The sequence below is a fragment of the Merops nubicus genome, unplaced genomic scaffold, assembly GCF_000691845.1.
Source record: "Merops nubicus isolate BGI_N331 unplaced genomic scaffold, ASM69184v1 scaffold3029, whole genome shotgun sequence".
Taxonomy (NCBI): domain Eukaryota; kingdom Metazoa; phylum Chordata; class Aves; order Coraciiformes; family Meropidae; genus Merops; species Merops nubicus.
The window spans coordinates 7,190-24,705 of NW_008629996.1; the positions used below are offsets into that span (position 1 = coordinate 7,190).

The following is a 17,516-nucleotide window of genomic DNA, read 5'->3' on the forward strand; positions in this document are numbered from 1 at the left end:
CATCCAATTGACCTCAGCCCGTTGCGCCAGCCTGCCCAGATCCCTCTGCAGAGCCTCCCTATACCCTCAAGCAGATCCACACTCCCACTTAATTTCATGTCATCTGCAAATTTCCTGGGGGTGCACTCGATCCCCTCATCCAGATCACTGATAAAAATATTAAACAGGACCGGTCCCAAAACTGAGCCCTGAGGGACACTTCTTGTGACTGGACACCAACTGGATTTAAATCCATTCAACAACTCCCTTAGCTTGGCCATCCAGCCAGTTTTTAACTCAGTGAAGAGTCCACCTGTCTAGGCCATGGGCTGCCAGCTTCTCCAGTAGAATGCTCATAGAACTGTAGAATTAATAGAAGTCATAGAATTGTAGAATGGTTTGACTTGGAGGATCATCTATTTACAACCCACCTGCCATGGGCAGGGACACCTCCCACTAGACCAGGTTGCAAAAGGCCCCATCCAGACTGGTCGTGAACACCTCCAGTGATGGAGCATCCACAGCTTCCCTTGGCAACCTAATGAAATAATTAATTAAACTCAGTGGTTGAGACTTAGGAAGTTTCAGTATAAATTAATTCTTATCTTCATCTCATAACACTGCACCAACAATCTTTCCACCTGCCAGGTATAGCATTCCAGGCTATTTTCAGTGAGAAATGATGTCTCTCTGTGTGTGGGGGCAAATGACCCTGGCATGTTTTCTGGAAGGCAAGGGGCAAAAGCCTGGCCTTCATCTCTGTTGGACTGGTACCAAGTAGAAGCAATGAATTCAAACTGCTTTTGAGCATTAAATGAGTTTGAAAATGACAAAACATTCATATATAACCCACAACTTCCAGAGCTGCTGTATCTGTAAGTGCTTGGGAAGCAAAAAAAGGGATAGATTAAATAAGCAGTTCAAAACAAAGCATATATTTAACTTTATTGGAAAGCTTTTCAGCCTGTGGTAGAGCAAACCATCTTTCAAAAATTACTGATAGTCCATTTAAATTTCTTTTAAAGGCTGATGAATTTCAGCACCATTGAATTTTTTTCCTCAATATTATGAAAAGATTTCTGAGGATTGCTCATCCTTCATAAACTTATCCCTTTTTCACTTTTATGCTTTTAGACTTTGTTATGGTTTTTTTTGTGGCGAGCTCCACAGTTTGGCAGTGTAAGGCATTTTGTGACATAAATAATAATATGAAACCTTTGATTATGCCTTTGAAAGGCTGATTAGTAACCAGCATCAGAGATTATTATTAGGTCTGTCAAGTTACTAGCAGAAGGACAGAGATCAGGCTAAATGAAGAAAAAAAAAAAAAAATCAAAACAAGAACCTCCCCACCCTGTGGTCTGTTAGGTAAGATATTTCTGTGCCATAATTCAGTGGAATTAACTGGAAACATGTATGGCTATATCTGACCTTTATGAAAGGCAGTTAGATCTCCTCAGTTGCATTCTTCAACTGTTAATTGATGAATATTCCCATTGAATAAGTTATAAAGTAGACTGCTTTTGTGGCAGAAGGATTATCATCTGCGCATCAATAGCTTTATTCCAGGGAGAAATGTAATGTTTCTTTTTCTCACTCTGGATAAATGGTACTTAAAAGGCTTGGATATAGCTTCCTCCCCAAAATCCTGAGAGTATTTGTGTAAATGCTAACCATGGAGTCTGTGAAATGGAGCAGTGGCCACATCTGTCTAGTGAATGGTTCTGTCCTATGGCCTGTCCTGTTTCAAAATTAACATCTCTTGGGACCTAGTTGGCTTTTTGGAGGTGTAAACTGTCTGAAAAGCTTAGGTGTATTTTAGTTCCACTTCTAAATTAGTATTTCATCCCACAGCAGTTCAAACATATTTTGTGTCTTTTAATGAAAGTGCTTTTTATTTATGCAGCTTTGGCTGCTCTGAAGTGAGACATAGCCAATAGGATGGACAGCGTGTTAATGAACGGGTAAATGTTTTTTTGAAAGCTGAACTTTTTCTTAAAGTGAAGAAAAGTCAGTAAGTCAGTCACAGATAAAGGGAGAATGGTGATTTGGATGAGAGTGCAGTACAACTTCAGTGTGGCTTAATTCTTGGCTGTGCTACAGATTTCCTGTGTAACTGGGAACCGTGTAATAGTCTGTATCCCATTTTCCCTGATTCTGCTGATCTCCCTAAAAGAGAAACTGAAAGACCTAATACGTGGATTTCTTTAAGGACCTTTGACAGTGTAGAGTGCAAGGTGTTATGAGATTGTATTGTATTCAGCATTAAGAGCAGATGTTGCAGTAAGCTGAGTCTTTTTTAAAGTATCTGGAGGGAGAAGAGCAGCACTTGTGGGAAATGAAGCACAAGTGATAACCATCTTCCACCCTCCAAGCAAATATAAACCCCACCTTGTTTATAGTAGCCAGAATATTCATGTGGACAGCAGGGGTCACACACTATGAAATAGAACATGGACATGAGTCTACAACCTGCATATCTCAGATGAACCTTTTACCAGCTAAGCTGTTGTTCTGAAGCATGTGAAAGGGAAGAAGAAGATATTTATCCAGCACCACATTCATCAGCAGTCATGTTAAAATTTCAGTGAACCAATATTAAAAAAAAAGAAAAATCCCCAGCTTTTTGTAAACAGGATCCCGATTCCCACTGCTTTTTAATGTGAAATAGGAAAAAAATAGCTGCAGGGATTTAGTGTTACTACATATTACACTTTTTCTTAAAATATATGTTTCTTGCAATGACTTGAACTCCATGGTTTATATTTTCTGAAGTGTGATGATGCTGACGCTTCACATCAGGTAAAATAACCTGTCCTTCAGCTCTGTGATGTACTAGAATGATGTGTGCAGGCTGTTGAGAGGAGGAACCACACTAACCTTAATGTGGCTTTTGTAAGAAAATGCAACTCTTGGTGACCCAAGTATAAACCTGAGCATGTATCATCTGGGCATAATAGAGTGAGCAAGCTGGAACAGGAATTTGTTATGGTAGCCTCATTTCATAGTCTTTATCTGTGTTTGCATACTCTTTTATACTGATATAGAGAGGAACTCAATGAATGATATCATGGCTTCTTGCCCAAGAAAGATTTTCAAGCCACAATTTGCAGCATCAGGAATGTGGCTTGTTCCCATTCTGTTCTGAACAGTGCAAAGCAGCAAGGTCACCTGGCTGCAGTTCTGAAGAGATAGATTTGAGAAGGAAGTCAAGTTGCCAGTGAATAGATGTTGTCCCAATAGTACCCATGCTGCTTGTATGACATCCATAATGTCATCAACATTGTCATCAGGAAATACATGTATGGTATTGATGCATCTGGTCAAGGAAGTGTAATTTTAGTTTTCATGTTGGAAGGCTTCACAAGCCATCAGCCCTGGCAATTTATCCCACAGAACATGTGCAAGTAGTGGCAAAGTCCATGTAATGGTTGGACACCCAGGGGTGCCAAGCACCTGCTGGTCCCAGGAAGTTGGGATTTGTCTGCATTGCATAAAAACAACTTGATATAAATGATTGGTGAAAATAAGAGAGCACTGGATTCAATGTCAGACTAGTGTCTGTTCATAATTGTGCCAGTGATTTCCTAGATGAGTTTTAGTTGTCATGTCACCATACATGCTTCCCTGTCTCCATCTGTAGGAAGGAAGCCTTATAAAGTTGCTGATTTTGTGGATGTATTTAATAACGCTTTGACATGCTCAGATTTTTAGGACGTGCTCTAGAGGACTGCTCAATATTGTTTAGGGTCCATTTGGAGTAAAATACCAATGTGTCATCACTGGAAACTGAAATCCAGTGCTCACCACAACAGAGCTTCAATACAGGCAGTTACTGTTCAAGCTTTCCCTGTGCTGTTTCTTTCAAGACTGAAAGAATCATCTCCCAGATAAACAGTAGTTTTCATTTTTCATGATCCACTCAGCCATGGATATCTGGCATTTCCACATAACTTCTGTAGCACTAGTGTGTGATACTTCTTTGTACAAAGTTTTGCAACAAAGGCAGTAGTCTGTAATTCTTGATTGTCTGTTATGGCAGCCTTTGTATTGCAAATACTTGTCACACTGACAGGGCATCCACTAAAGGTCTCTACTCTCTAGAGAGCATCTTGCCCAACGGATTAGATCTCCAGGGATTCACAAAAAAGCTTTCTGGACCAGCTGAGCTGAGCAGTGCACACAATCCTTTGTTTTATTGTTTCATTTTGATTGGTTCAGATGGTCCAAATATTTGCTGAGATCCATTAAGCCCTGTTTGGGATGAAGTCATAAATTCCACTTTCTACCAAGGCGTGGAGTCTGTCCAAATTAGTGGCCAAGTCTGTATAAAGCCTTGGCTATCCTGGTGGCTTGTATAGTATCAAGATCCTGTTTTCACAGCAGTTACATAGCTGTTACTCCAGTGGAGAATGATACGGCCCCTTCTAAGCTCCACAGGCAGACGTCTGTTTTTTGATGCAAAGTTTACACTATTCAAGGAGCTAAAAGAAGGCTTTTCTTTAATAGATTCCATCAGCTAATGTTTTTCCTTATACAGATGGGTTATTGTTTCCAGCTTTTGATACGTATATGGCTTTGTGTGGTAGGGCCTCCATTTTTCAGTTGGTTCGTGTTTTGTTTTGGTTTTTTTCCCTTCTCTGTGTCTCCTGGAGCAAGAGAAGGATTTTGTCGTCATTATCAAATTGCTGTGCAGTTTTCTCTGAGGATTTATTTGAGAGTCAAAACCCTGAAGACAAACCAAACCAACCAACCAAAAAAACAAACAAACAAACAAAAAAACCCCACAAAACCACCAGTGCAGTGTTATTGCCCCCACACAGACTCACACCACACCCTTAACTGCTTTCCAATTTTTACTTATCTTCCCCATTCTGAGAGAAAACATGGTACAGCAATTTCTTGCCATGGGCAGAACTCATATAATTTGGGCAATGAAATGTTGGTGCATTTTTTTCCTTTTTTTTTTTTTTTTTCAAATGGCTCAGGTGCTACAGGTGTGAACTTGTTTCTCTTTCAGAAATTTTGCCCCCATGATTGTTATAAATAACACTGTGGACCTAATGTTTTCATGGGGCTGGATAAAAATCTGTATGTTCATTCTAAGTATAAGTAGCTTTTTGGGACTTTGTAGTGGAAATAGAGTGTCAGGTTTTAAGTTCATAATCCCATTTATTCTAGTAAACTGAACCACACATTGACAGTCATAAAATTCAGGTCTGAACAGTGAGTGTGGGGGACCACTGAAATTAGGTGGACTTTTCTGCTTGATATATTTCTGGGCTGAAATAACTTCAGAAAGTGGGGATTGGATAATGAGTATCTGCTAAAACATTTTTAATCTCAGCAATGTACAGCTTTGGTCTGGACTTAGGAAAAAAGCTTAAACTTGCTGTGTTCCACTGAAACCAGTTTTCTCTCAACTCCAATTAGAACCAAAACATAAGACTTACAGACAGACCTAGAGTTCAGACCAATTTGTAGTGGACAGTGAATGGTCAAAAGCAGGATCCAACAGGGACTGTATCTCATTTGCTAAGCTAACCACATAGCTACACTTTAGGGAATCAGAGTTGTCTCAGCCTTTAACAATCCTTCTGATTGTAAAATTTCAAGTGGTTTGTGTTCAGGTAAAAAATTATTCAGAATTCTAATATTTTTAGTGTATACTGATACTCTCCAGCCTGCATGTCTAAACTAGACATCTTGAAAGGTTAGTTGTGGCATTCCAGCAGTTAGTTACACTTTTTCTTTTGCCCAATAAAGGAAACAGAAAAAGGTTTGTATCTTATTTTGGTTTATAAAGCATGGATCCAGACAATCCTTAATTTACATGCTTCTTTACTTGAATTTCAGAATGCGGGCAGGAGAAGTAAAGGGAACACACATATTCCATGTTCTGACAATATTCTTCTCATCTGTACTGTCCAAACAACTTTAGCTGTCACCTGGACTTCTATAATTCTATGCAGAGAAACATTTCAGAAGGGCATATGAGCACACCTTGCACTGCAGATTGGTGGTTCAGCCTGGTTCCCTGTAGAATGACCTTCCTTCACTACCTCTGGACTAGCTCCCATCTCTATTCTTCTCTTTGGGGATGATAAGATTATCTTATAAAAATAATGCTGGTTTTATCTATCGTATGTTTTAGGTTTTTTTTTCATCAACAAGGTCACATTTTGACTTCTGCACAGGAGGTTAAGGTCTGCCAAGTGTGAAACCATTGTCAGGGTTATGATTGCTGCTAAGTGCTCTGTGTGGAAAAGGGGCAGCAAAAGTCAGTCTTTCAAAGACATGTGGCATGCCAATTCTAACTGGCTGTCAGTAGGGAGCTGCAGAGTTCTGTAATGTGCCATTTGACATGGATTTGGGTCCATCAGCTTCCAGCTGAGTGTGGTCAGGCGAAGGAAGAAAGGAAAAGCAGCAGAACTCAGTCTGAGAAAGATCACTTTGTTCATAATTGCACCATTTATAATTGTGAGGTGGTGGGTGCACAGCAACTGTGGATTTCATTGGTATCTCTTGCCACTTTGCCAGCCTCCCATACTTTCCATACAGCAGTAGAAAACTGCATGATGCTTCGTTTAAATCTTCTGCTTTCTTAATTGTTCAGTTGGATGCAAGGGCTGAATAAAAGGTTGTGATCTGTCTAGGATGTGTCTGTACTGCAGTCCTTTGCCAGGTGGGAATACTGTTTTGTCAGTATTGTGAATGGAGATAATCCTTTCGTTTACATGTTGAAAGACCAGTGGAATGAAGACAAAGGAAGGAAAGATTCAAATTTCAGTCATGATTTTGGGTTTGATTCTAAATACAAAGATTTTGATTTGTGCAGAATTGCTGCCATGTGTTAGTACATAGCCTGGCAGGAACCTTGCAGGTAGTAAGGTGTTTTCTAAGTGTGGCTCATCACTGAGCACGTAGAGTTATTTCTGATCTTTAAACTAAACAGTTCTTGAATAGCTGAGGTACTCACTCTGATAAACCTACACATTTAATACTGTTCTCTGTATCTTTCAAAGTAACTTTTCTAGTATGAGTAAACATGCCTACACAGACAGCATTGGTGAGTTCCACACAGTTTTTACAGATCTTTGGACATTCCTGGGATGAATCTAGTGGTTCCATCTCCTATTATACACCAGAATTCTTAGTATGAGTTATATGTAGTTTCTAATAGGAGATTAGGATCCTAGAAATCAATCCTCACTTTGCCAGTGACTTTTCTAGAAATGAATAGACCCATTGGAATAAAATCTAATTTCCACTAAGCAGCCAAGGAACAAGGAAGAACTGATTCCTGAGTAGGGGTAGGTCTTTTAGAAGTTGAGTTTGGTTGAGTTTAGTCTAGTGAAGATGATTTCAGGCAGATATTTGGGAGGTAGGGATAGAACATATCTATATAATAGAATTAATACTGCTTCTACTGTAACTGAGGGGATACTGTTCTATTCCTTTGGATGTTTGGAGGTTGTTCTTGACTTTTTTAGAATAGAATAGACTATTTCAGTTGAAAGAGACCTACAGGGACCATCTAGTTCAACTGCCTGAGCAATTCAGGGCTGGCCAAAAGTTAAAGCAGGTTGTTAACAGCATTGTCCAAATGCCTCTTAAGCACTGACAGGCTTGGGGCATTGACCTCCTCTCTAGAAAGCCTGTTCGAGTGTTTGACCACCCTCTCAGTAACAAAATGCTTCCTAATGTCCAGTCTAAGCCTCTTCTTGGATATCACATCAAAATGAGGCAGTCTTTTGGCTTCTTTTCAGGTTGCTTGACTTTTTTTTTCCTCCATAGCAGATGTTAAACCCCTTTGTTGGTGAATCCCTCCATTGCTCTAGCAGTAAAGAGTCCAGTCTAAACCTCTTCTTGGATATCTCATCAAAATGAGGCCGTCTTTTGGCTTCTTTTCAGGTTCCTTGACTTTTTTTTCCTCCACAGCAGATGTTAAACCCCTTTGTTGGTGAATCCCTCCATTGCTCTAGCAGTAAAGAAGAAAAATAATTTATAAGATCTCTCAGTATAAAGCTACAATGTGTAAACCTATTATCTGTAAATGGTCTGTCCTTCTACTTGGAACCATAACTTGTTTAAGGTTTGCTGCTTAGATGCCAAAGATAACCGTGTCTCCACCAAACTTTATTATTTTGAGTTTAATAACCTTAGATGGAGGGAATTCTTCTTATCTGACACACTGTGGTGACAGTGCTAACATCACACTCAGAAATGTTTGTAATAAACGCCACACGTCTATGTGCATTATACAAGAATATCAGGGGAGGGACCACAAGAGAGAGCAGTGAAGTAAAGAAACCCAGGTGGTTCTACAGTGGCTTTGCATCCTGTAAAGGCTCCTGTCATGATGTTGTTTAACTTTCTGTTTCAGGAACAAGAAGATCCTAATAAGCTTGCTACCAGTTGGCCAGATTACTACATTGATCGCATCAATTCCATGGCAGCAGTAAGTTACCTCTCCTGCAAAGCAGGGAATATTTCCTGTCACAGAAATGTGTTTCTTTAGGGAGAAGTCTCCAAAGGAGAATGTTAGCCCAAATGAATGGCTGATTTAAAGTAGGACTTCTGAAAGAAGGCATGAAGGTGTGTTAAGAAAGATCTCTGCTCTAGAAGAATAGAGTAGAAGGCAACATAAGCATTTCCAGTTTTTACTTCTACAATGCAGAATACTGAAGGCAATCAATTTAGATTCTGGAATGAAAATTAAAGGGATTATCTGATGAATCAGAAAAACAACTATTTTAAAATTAGGTAACGTTTTGCTTTGTTGTGTGTTTCCAAGTTGATTTTTAGTTAATTACAAAATAACAGTGGGGTTATTATTTTAGTAGAAGAATTAAAGAAAAGGTGAGGTAATGTTTATGTGAGGTAATATTCACTTATGTAAGAGCAGATAAATAAAGGAACATAAGGCTGCAACAGCTTAGGCATTAGATACAACCCAACAATATTTTGAGGAAAAAATTTTAATTGTCCTTGTTCAATAGCTGTATATGTCCCTTCCTCTGAAGCATCACCAGCAGAAGCAGAACACCTCTATGTAGTGTCCACTGATCTCCTTTCATATGGTAGATTTTATATTTTGAAATTTGATCCTTTTCCTGATTTTATAGTCAAATTTTGCCTCCAGTTATTCATGTGCAATGATGTCTACTTGGCTTTTTTTGACAGTTGTGCAGAAGTGGTGATAGAATTCTGTTCCTAACATCTTAGGTAGCACAACTTGTTTACTTATGCTTTAATGTTTCTTTTCTAAAGGCTTCTCTCTACCTTTTGTATCGTAGTTATGAGGTATAAAGTAATTCATTAAAATAATGACTTAATGAATGATAAATTTGTCAATACTAATGCATTTCTCATGATGAAATGTGTCTTGCTTAGTAAAAACAAAATAAGGATTTACAAGTTGTTGTAACTCACTGTAAGAGGATAAAAGAAAAACTGCTTTCTACTGTGAGTCATGAGTAAACAAAGTGATCACCTTCATGCCAGATTTTCTTGGGCAGAGTAATGGAATAGGCAGAATACAGATTTGTTTTGAAAAAAGAGATTGAGCTTTTGTGGCTGGCATGGCACTGTGCTTTGATTTCCTGGCTGAACAGATTTGCTCTACAAGGGCCATTAAGGAAAAAAAATAAGTATGAAACCTTGCAATGTCACCGAGCCAAATACTTCTGGTAGGAGTTGATCCAAGGCCTGAAAGTTTTTCCATTGATTTCAGGGACTTTTGGATTAGTCTTTAAATGATCTTGATGTAAACCTGGAATGAATATGTACACGCCACTATTTTAAATCTGGAGCAGTTCCATGGAATGAGACTATGTTTTGGACTATGTTTCTAATTTTAAACATGTTTTAAGAGCACCAATAAACACCGGCCTCAGTAATGTTGTTTGCATGCCTCAGCACTGCATGATTGATAACCTCTTATTTGACTTCAAGCCTCATGATATAGTCTTATGCTTGAAGTATTGAGAAGACACGCTGGGGTTAAAACCCCTGCTTCTGATTTACCACTTAGTTGCTTCACTTGTAGGCAGGTGAAACTCAGTTGATTTGATTTCATAGGAATTGTATCAGCGGAAAACTTGAGTAATACAGCTGAGAACTAGCTCCAATAAACCTTAAAATACATGTTCTATTCATTATTATTTAGACCTCTGAGATTCTTCACTTCCAAGTGGTTATTTTGGGTCCCTTATAATCTCAGTCCTAAATTTAGTGGTGAGGTTTTTAATTTTATTTTTTTTAAAAACTGCATCCAAGTGGAGCTGGCTCAGAAGCGGTAAAAGAAAAACATGTTTCATGTTGCTTCCTGACACTGTTTAGTCTATTTCAGTTTGTCTCTTGAGCACTATCATGAATTGCAATATTCTAATTAGAAATACTACATTAGAGTTGAAATGGTAGCAATAATCATAGATGTGTTAGTTTAAAATGCCTTAAGTCCTGTTTTTGTTTTTAAAAAAAATTAATCTTTGCATCTCCTGTGAATTGAGTGCCTAACAAACTTTTTACATGTGGCTTTCATTGTCTTTTTTTATATCCTTTTGTTTAATTATGAAGTTCTTTTTTATATATTAGTGTGGATAAAAAAGTTCTTCCTACCTGCTGATAAAATGGAACTGGCACCTTTATCCTGCTGATATCGTTGAGTATCTTTCTGTGGATTTCAGCAGGCCAGGACCCCTGTACTCAAGGATTATTTTCTCAGAAGATCTGCTGCAGTGCTACTCATCATATCTGCCCCTCGTAGATTACGCTTGAGAGCAATGTGGTGATTCTTGACATGTTTGACATTCCCTACTTGTAACCCTAGACCACTACTTTAGGAAGCATTTTAGGTCACAGATTCCTGATCCAGTTCAAAAAGCCACGCATTCTAGGCACACTTCTGTTCCCACAATTGTTTCTCTCACTGTGACTTTTTAGATTTTAATAGCTTTTAAACAAACCTCTCACAAGAGTGTATCACAGTAAAAACTGGATCTCTTCACTAGTCTGTAGCGTGCAGTTCCTGTGGAGGGACTGTCCCATCCTTTAGGTAGCCTTGCTGAAAGGAAGGGGCCAAGTAGATCATTGGTAGACTCTCTTCTAGACCAATCCTTAAGAGAAAGGGACAGCTGCTAATGATGTCTGATTTAGAAAGAGAAGACTCCAAATTTTGCCCAGTCCTCTGATGTCTGCATGCTATAAATAATACTGATTGTGGTTGCGTGCCCACAATTAGAGGCCATTGCCATTATCAAGGTCATTGTCACGTTCTGCTGATTCATCAACACACAAAACTTCTTTTCTTCAAGATGGAGCAGCTGCCCTGTTAATATCACAGGCAGAGGAGCCTCCCTGTGCTCCTCCTGCCCTCCTCACCCCACAGTACTGTCTGCTTGGCAGCACAAATAAACACAGCCCTCACCTGACTGGGCAGAAGAACTTCTGACAGCACCATGTTGCTTTTATGAGCTTGGCTGTGCACTCATTTCCACAGAGGGACTTTCAGGTGAACGGCCATTGCAGATCCAGCTTTTCTGGAGACATGGCCAGGTCAAGAGTGTGAGACAGGGGTCAGGGTTAATAAATGTGGCTGTAACCAGGCCCTTTTCCTTGACTAAGAAAGAATTCATTCAGAGCAGCTTCACAGGACATTAAAAATGGAAATCTTTCAGCAAAATTTAGCAGGTGGATGGTAACTCTCTCCTCCATCTGGGTTAGGTGACATCTGCGTTGCTTTAAATGTATTTGCTTAAAAGTATAGTGTTTTCTTACACTACATCTATTTGTAGTTTATGAATCATGGTTTATTCTCTTTGTTCATCCTTAACATATTTAGAGAGGTGGTACACCTTGAATTTCAACTGACTTTTTCTTTGAAGAAATGTTTTAAAGTAGTATTGCCCAGGTGTGTCATAGGAAGTGTGGAATATGATTTTTTTTTTAATATAAAATTCTGATTTTAATTTTACTTGTATCTTTTATATGAACTGGAAGTGTATTCAGTAATGATAACAATTTGTTACTTATGATTTTAGATTTTGAGCTTAGACCCTAACGAGAAATCAGAACCTTCAGATTACATTTTCACTTTATTCTATTTTTATCTTTCTATTTTTTTTTCATTTCATTTGTGTGAGACTGTTAAGTAAAACTAGGTCCATCATACAGTGTATTGCTGGTTCTAGTTCATGCCCTTTTTTTGGTTGTGGTTTTTTTTTTTTCTTTTTTTTTCTCTTTCTCTCATGTACTGTCATTACAGTCCTGTATTTTCCTTCCCAACAGTTTAGGGCAATAATTAGCCATCAAGATAAATTGTGGAAATTAATCTGTGCTTTTAATAAATCTAAAATATTTCATTTTAAATGGAGCCAAATTTTCAAAAGTAATTTCTTGGACTACCTGGAGTTTTACACGTAAAGTTCAATGTGAACTATGGTGTTCACAAACTTGTGAATTTTCACAAACTGGTAAATAAAATAACTAGATGTGCTGCTTTCCTGGGGGATGAATATAATCTGGGAAACTTCAAGTGTGCAAAATGTGCTTACATGTGTACTACTTTTTAGGGAGTAGATAAGAATCTGGCAGTACTTTACTTCCTCTCCCTAGTATGTTTGGTTAACTGATAGTCACTAGCTGCATCCTCTGCACAGCAGACATTAGTCCTCGAGTGCAGTTTGTACTTCAGGAAGGCAATTCATCAGCCAGCCACATTAATGAAATCCAGCCCCAAATAATGGCAGTTCCCTCCCCTCTGTCTCCCAGGGATAGTTATGTTTTCTGTAACTCTTACAGAGAAAGCTATTTCATAATGCAAGCACGTGACTGGTCTGTCTTTAGAGAAGGCGTGAGGATTTGAGTTCCCGGCCATGCACAGGAGTGAGAAATGAAGGGCTCTTGGCTGCCTGCAGCTTTAGAAAAGGGGTTTTCTATAATCACCCTCTGTTGTAAAGGCAGGATTATTTGTATTTGTTTCATTTGGAAAGGGACCTTTTTCACTCTGAACGAAATACTGTTGAACACCTTCCTACCATCCATTTGCTTTCCCCCCACAATGGCTCAGAGGAGAAATTAAGCTGTCGGAGGAATGGGAGCTTTTTAAAGGAGCATTTATGGGCCAAAGGAAAGATGACCAGATGGGCTGTCACCCAAGAAAACACAAATCGAGCCCCAAATCACACCCTAGGACTCTACCATTGAGATTCCATAATGCCTGTTCAGGATTTCTGTTTATTTTTCAAAGAGGGGGATCATATATGGCTTGGCTTAAGCATTTCAATTTATGTTTCTGGCTGTCGGGGGATGCTGGCAAAAGATAAAACATCCTCAGCTCATTTTCCATCAGTAGCGCTCTGTCATTCCATTAGGGCAGGAAATAGCTTGCTCTGTTACTGAGTGAATTTGACTTTAGCGTGGATCAGAGAGAGGACCCCTAGAGTTAAACACATCTCCCCGTGCCAGCTGCTCAGCATAAGACAGCAGCGGCATGTAGCCAGGTGACCACCCTCGGGATCCAACACGTGTTGGCACCACACGGTTTGCAGAGCAAGCAACACGGGAGTTACCTCCAAGGGAAGTGAGGTGTTGGGCTGGTGGCAGTGGGGAGGGCTAAAGGAAGTTGTAGGGAGAGGGAGGTTTTCTTTGGTGCTTGCTGAACACTAAAATAAAGACTTCGGTATTTTGCTGTAATGGGCAATAATTGTAGCTACTCAGATGCCACCACAGAGAGGTATAATATCAGGGATCTTATAGATGATACTAGTTTAATTGGGTTATTCACTTGAGAAGGGTTGCAGACCTGCTTTCCAGATAGCACTGAGTGGTATCCCCAGGTAGTCCTGCCAACAAGAGAGTCATTTATCCTCTCCGTTTTACAATTACAGGGACTAAGAAGACACAGCTATAGGCTGAGAATTTCCAGCACTGAATCTTGACTTTTTAAAAAGTCACACAGAGTTTGTGAGCCTGGGTGATACATGCAATGGGCACTTGAAGAATCCTGCTTCACATCACAAAGTTGTAGTGGTGCTGACTGTGGGTCTAGAAGCCTGAGTTCCTGATATACCACTTTTTTAATGGCATTGTCTGACTTTGAGAACCTTATTTTTTGTGTGTAATTTGGTCATCATTTCCCACCATAATTTAGTGATACACAACATTTTCAGTTCAAAAGTTGACTGCAATCTTTATTTATCTCAGACTGCATAGTGGGGGAAAATTTAGTCTCTGCGTGCTTCAGTTTACCTGTTAAAAAACAGACAGGGAATTTATGATGCTCCAGATTTCTGCAGTAAATGTTCCTAATTAGCAAGGACAAAGCATATAGCAAAAATCAGTATCTTAAAACAGGTGATGTACTTGGCGTGGGGAAGAAAAGTTAAACTTGTACATAAACAAACTGTAATTCAAGGGAATTGCAGGCTGTTTAGTCACTTGAAGAAAACATTTTTATGCTTTGAAACCTGACACAGAAACCTGGTGGGTTTTTATTCTTTTTGTTTTCCCCCTCCCCCAAAGTCCTCAAGCTATGTCAGTCTAATAAAAGATATCACCTCCTCCTACGAACTTTGCCTCACATATCCATAGATCACCACAGCACATCACTGTTCCAAATTAAGTACAGTTTTCTGAGGGCATTCTGGCAAGTATGATTTTTGGGGGTAATCTGAGAATCCTAGTTTAGCCAGTGTGGCAAAGCAGTGTGCTGCTGCCAGTCCACATGAGCAGCCTCATCTGGATTCAGTTTTGTAGCTGAGACGCTGCTTTCCTGGTGAGAGGTCAGCAGGCACCTCTGCATGGGTTGATGGAATAGTTGTTTTTCATAATTCCAGGCAGCCCAAGCTTTCCTGATTGTCATCTTCTTTTCTGAACAGATGCAGACTCTGTATGCTTTCGATGAAGAAGAAACAGAGATGAAAAATAAAATAGTTGAAGACTTGAAGACAGCTCTGCGGACTCAGCCCATGAGGTAATGTTGTTCATCTTTCACCACAATTCACTGCCTCCCTATGGTCAAATGTGACACAGGGAAGAGTAGCAAGGACAGAAACCTCTTTGTCTTACCTCACACAAGCTTCTCTGATACTTCAGACAATCCACAAAGAGCCTTACAGTCCATGATCTGAACCTGCCTAGTTGAGAGGACAAACTAAGCCTGACGCATATAGCTTCAGGAAAATAAAATACGAAGTCTGCTGTGAAACACCAGTGTAAACACAGGTAATGACTATGAAGATCAGGTTGTAGACTTCATAGCCCCCTGAACAGCCCATGGAGTTTGATTCGTGTTGGGCAAAATGTCAGCCTCTACTCTGAACTTTGAATTCAGACTTCCCTTTATCTTTAAGTAATGTGAACTGCTTGGTACAAAGCAGCTAATCCATCTGACATCACCTGGTTTGGCATTCGTCCTATTCTATCTGTAACTGTGGCATAGAGAAATGTTAAGGCACTTTATTGTGTACTGTGTCTTTGAGGGTAAGGTCATCTTTGTTTTTCTGGGAACAAAGCTCTGAACAATAACAAACTAGCATAGAAACCTTTCCATTTAACACTTAGAAGATCATTGTGCTGAAGCAGTAACTATAACTGATACAATCCTAGGAAATGCTTGGTCAACAAGTTTCTGAATATCTTGGTATTGGGCCCAAAATAGGCCAAATTCATTTACATCCACACTATACTGAAGTCGTTTCAGAGAACCTCAGTAATGTCTAAGCAAATAGGTGGATTTTCTTGGTTTTGCTTGCTTGTTTGGGTTTTTTTTTGTGGGGGGGAGCCTAACCAAATTAAATAAAAACAAGCCTAAAAATTATCTCAAAGAATTTGGATTGCAGTTATGTTGACTTTTTGCAGAGCTAAGTGCTGATTGTTCTCCTCCCCTTCGTGATGTTTGAAAAGTTGACCATGTGCAGCCTCTCACCTCATGGCAGGCATGAACTAGAACACCTCAGCTTAAACCTCAGGTTTTTACCTCCTGTAGGAGAGCACAAAGCCAGATTCTGATGCTTCTCTGAGGCATGAATATTCATAAGGCTTTGGTAACTTTAGCATGTGGGTAGCATGAGTGCTTTTAACATGAGGTGGAGAAACAGTGGCCTATATTGAGACCTAGCCCAAGGGTGTAAGTGACTGCTTGATCCTGTCTACCACTGTCCTAAAGCAGAGAACACAGTAAAATGCAGCTGGACTTTATGTTAAAATGGAAGCTAAGACAACTGCCAAACTCCTAGCTCTCACAAGGATTTTAAACCCAAGTCCTGTGCTAATGAGACTTGGTGTAACAAATCTATTAAATTAGTGTGGAGCTGGTCTGAAGCTTTCACTCTTGTGAAAGTGATCGTTTTCATTGAGCATAGCCACGGCAGTATGACCTCTCAGCTGTGTCCTGCTGCAACACTTTGGTGGCCAAACTCTGTCATTTTGAATGGGACAGCCTGGCCTCCTTATTGAGAGCAAGGCAACAGAAAAGAAGAAAGAGAAGTGTCTTTTGCACAAAGCCTTGCCAGGTTTTCCTTCTCAGACCTATATTGCTTCTGCTCGATCCCCTTGACAACAGCCCGTTCCTTCATCTGTTTATAATAACCCTAACAAGCTTCAGTACAAGCATCTATGGGCTGCCCTATAAAGTGTTCTCTTCTAAATCACTGGCTATGGTTATGGGGCTTGCTTTTTTTTTTTTTCAATAGTTAAGCCAAGCCAAATTTTGAGTTAAGTCCTATGTCTCAACTAATTTCCAGCAACTCAATTCGTTAGCTGCCAAATGGGCTCTGTGCCAATGCCTGATCAACAAGCCAATTTCTTCTTGATGGAAAGGTTGCAGTAGAGAGGCCCTTGGCTCCTTCAAATCCCTCTTATAAGCAGTGTGATACCCAAGCCTTCAAAATACTAGTCTTTCTAGTTGAATTTGGACATCAAATCCTATTTTCCTTGCCACTTCTGTTCATCAGGCCTCTGAAGAAAATAGAGACCTAAATTCATACAGGATGAACTGTCTGGAATCTATTTGTGATGGTAAAGGCACACAGGGGCTCTGACAGCCTACCAATAGCTCCTCAGCTTGCATTCTCTGATGTAGATGGATCAAAAGAAGAAAAATGCATGTGTTTGGCTCTGAGTTTTATTTTACTGTAGGACTGTGTCTCTTTTAGCAGCAAATGTAGAGTAATGATACTAACTCGTGCCTCTATTCCAACCCACCAATTCTAACAGCAACAAATACTGAAGCAGACCTACCCAAACTCAAGTTCCTCTCCTCCTTGGAGAAAGGGTGATAGAAGCATCCCTGAGCAGCTAGTTGGCTCCCTTTTAAGCAAGTGCATGTTGTTGTTGTATTTAAGAGCTACCCTGAAATAATAAAGCCAGGTTACGTCCCAGCATGCAGGAACAAACACAGACTTAAAGAACAAAACACTCACATCTACGTCCTGTAGGGAAACACATTTTCTTTTAGGTTTGTAAGAACTTATGACTATAAACAAGTGTGATGACAAACTGTTGGACAGAAGCAGTGAGAAAGGAGCTTTTCT

General features: G+C 39.6%; 1 protein-coding gene across 1 annotated transcript in view; it reads left to right on the top strand.

Annotated features, from left to right (window-relative positions):
* Positions 1-8,365: 8,365 nt before the first annotated feature.
* The window catches only part of LOC103779477 (disheveled-associated activator of morphogenesis 2-like), a gene marked incomplete at both ends in the record, with an annotated part of 30,663 nt that continues 21,512 nt past the window's right edge, over positions 8,366-17,516 (top strand). Inside the window, 2 exons of the mRNA XM_008947102.1 lie at positions 8,366-8,440; positions 14,862-14,956. Coding sequence (XP_008945350.1) covers positions 8,366-8,440; positions 14,862-14,956 — 170 coding nt within the window. The remainder of the gene's footprint in view (positions 8,441-14,861; positions 14,957-17,516) is intronic.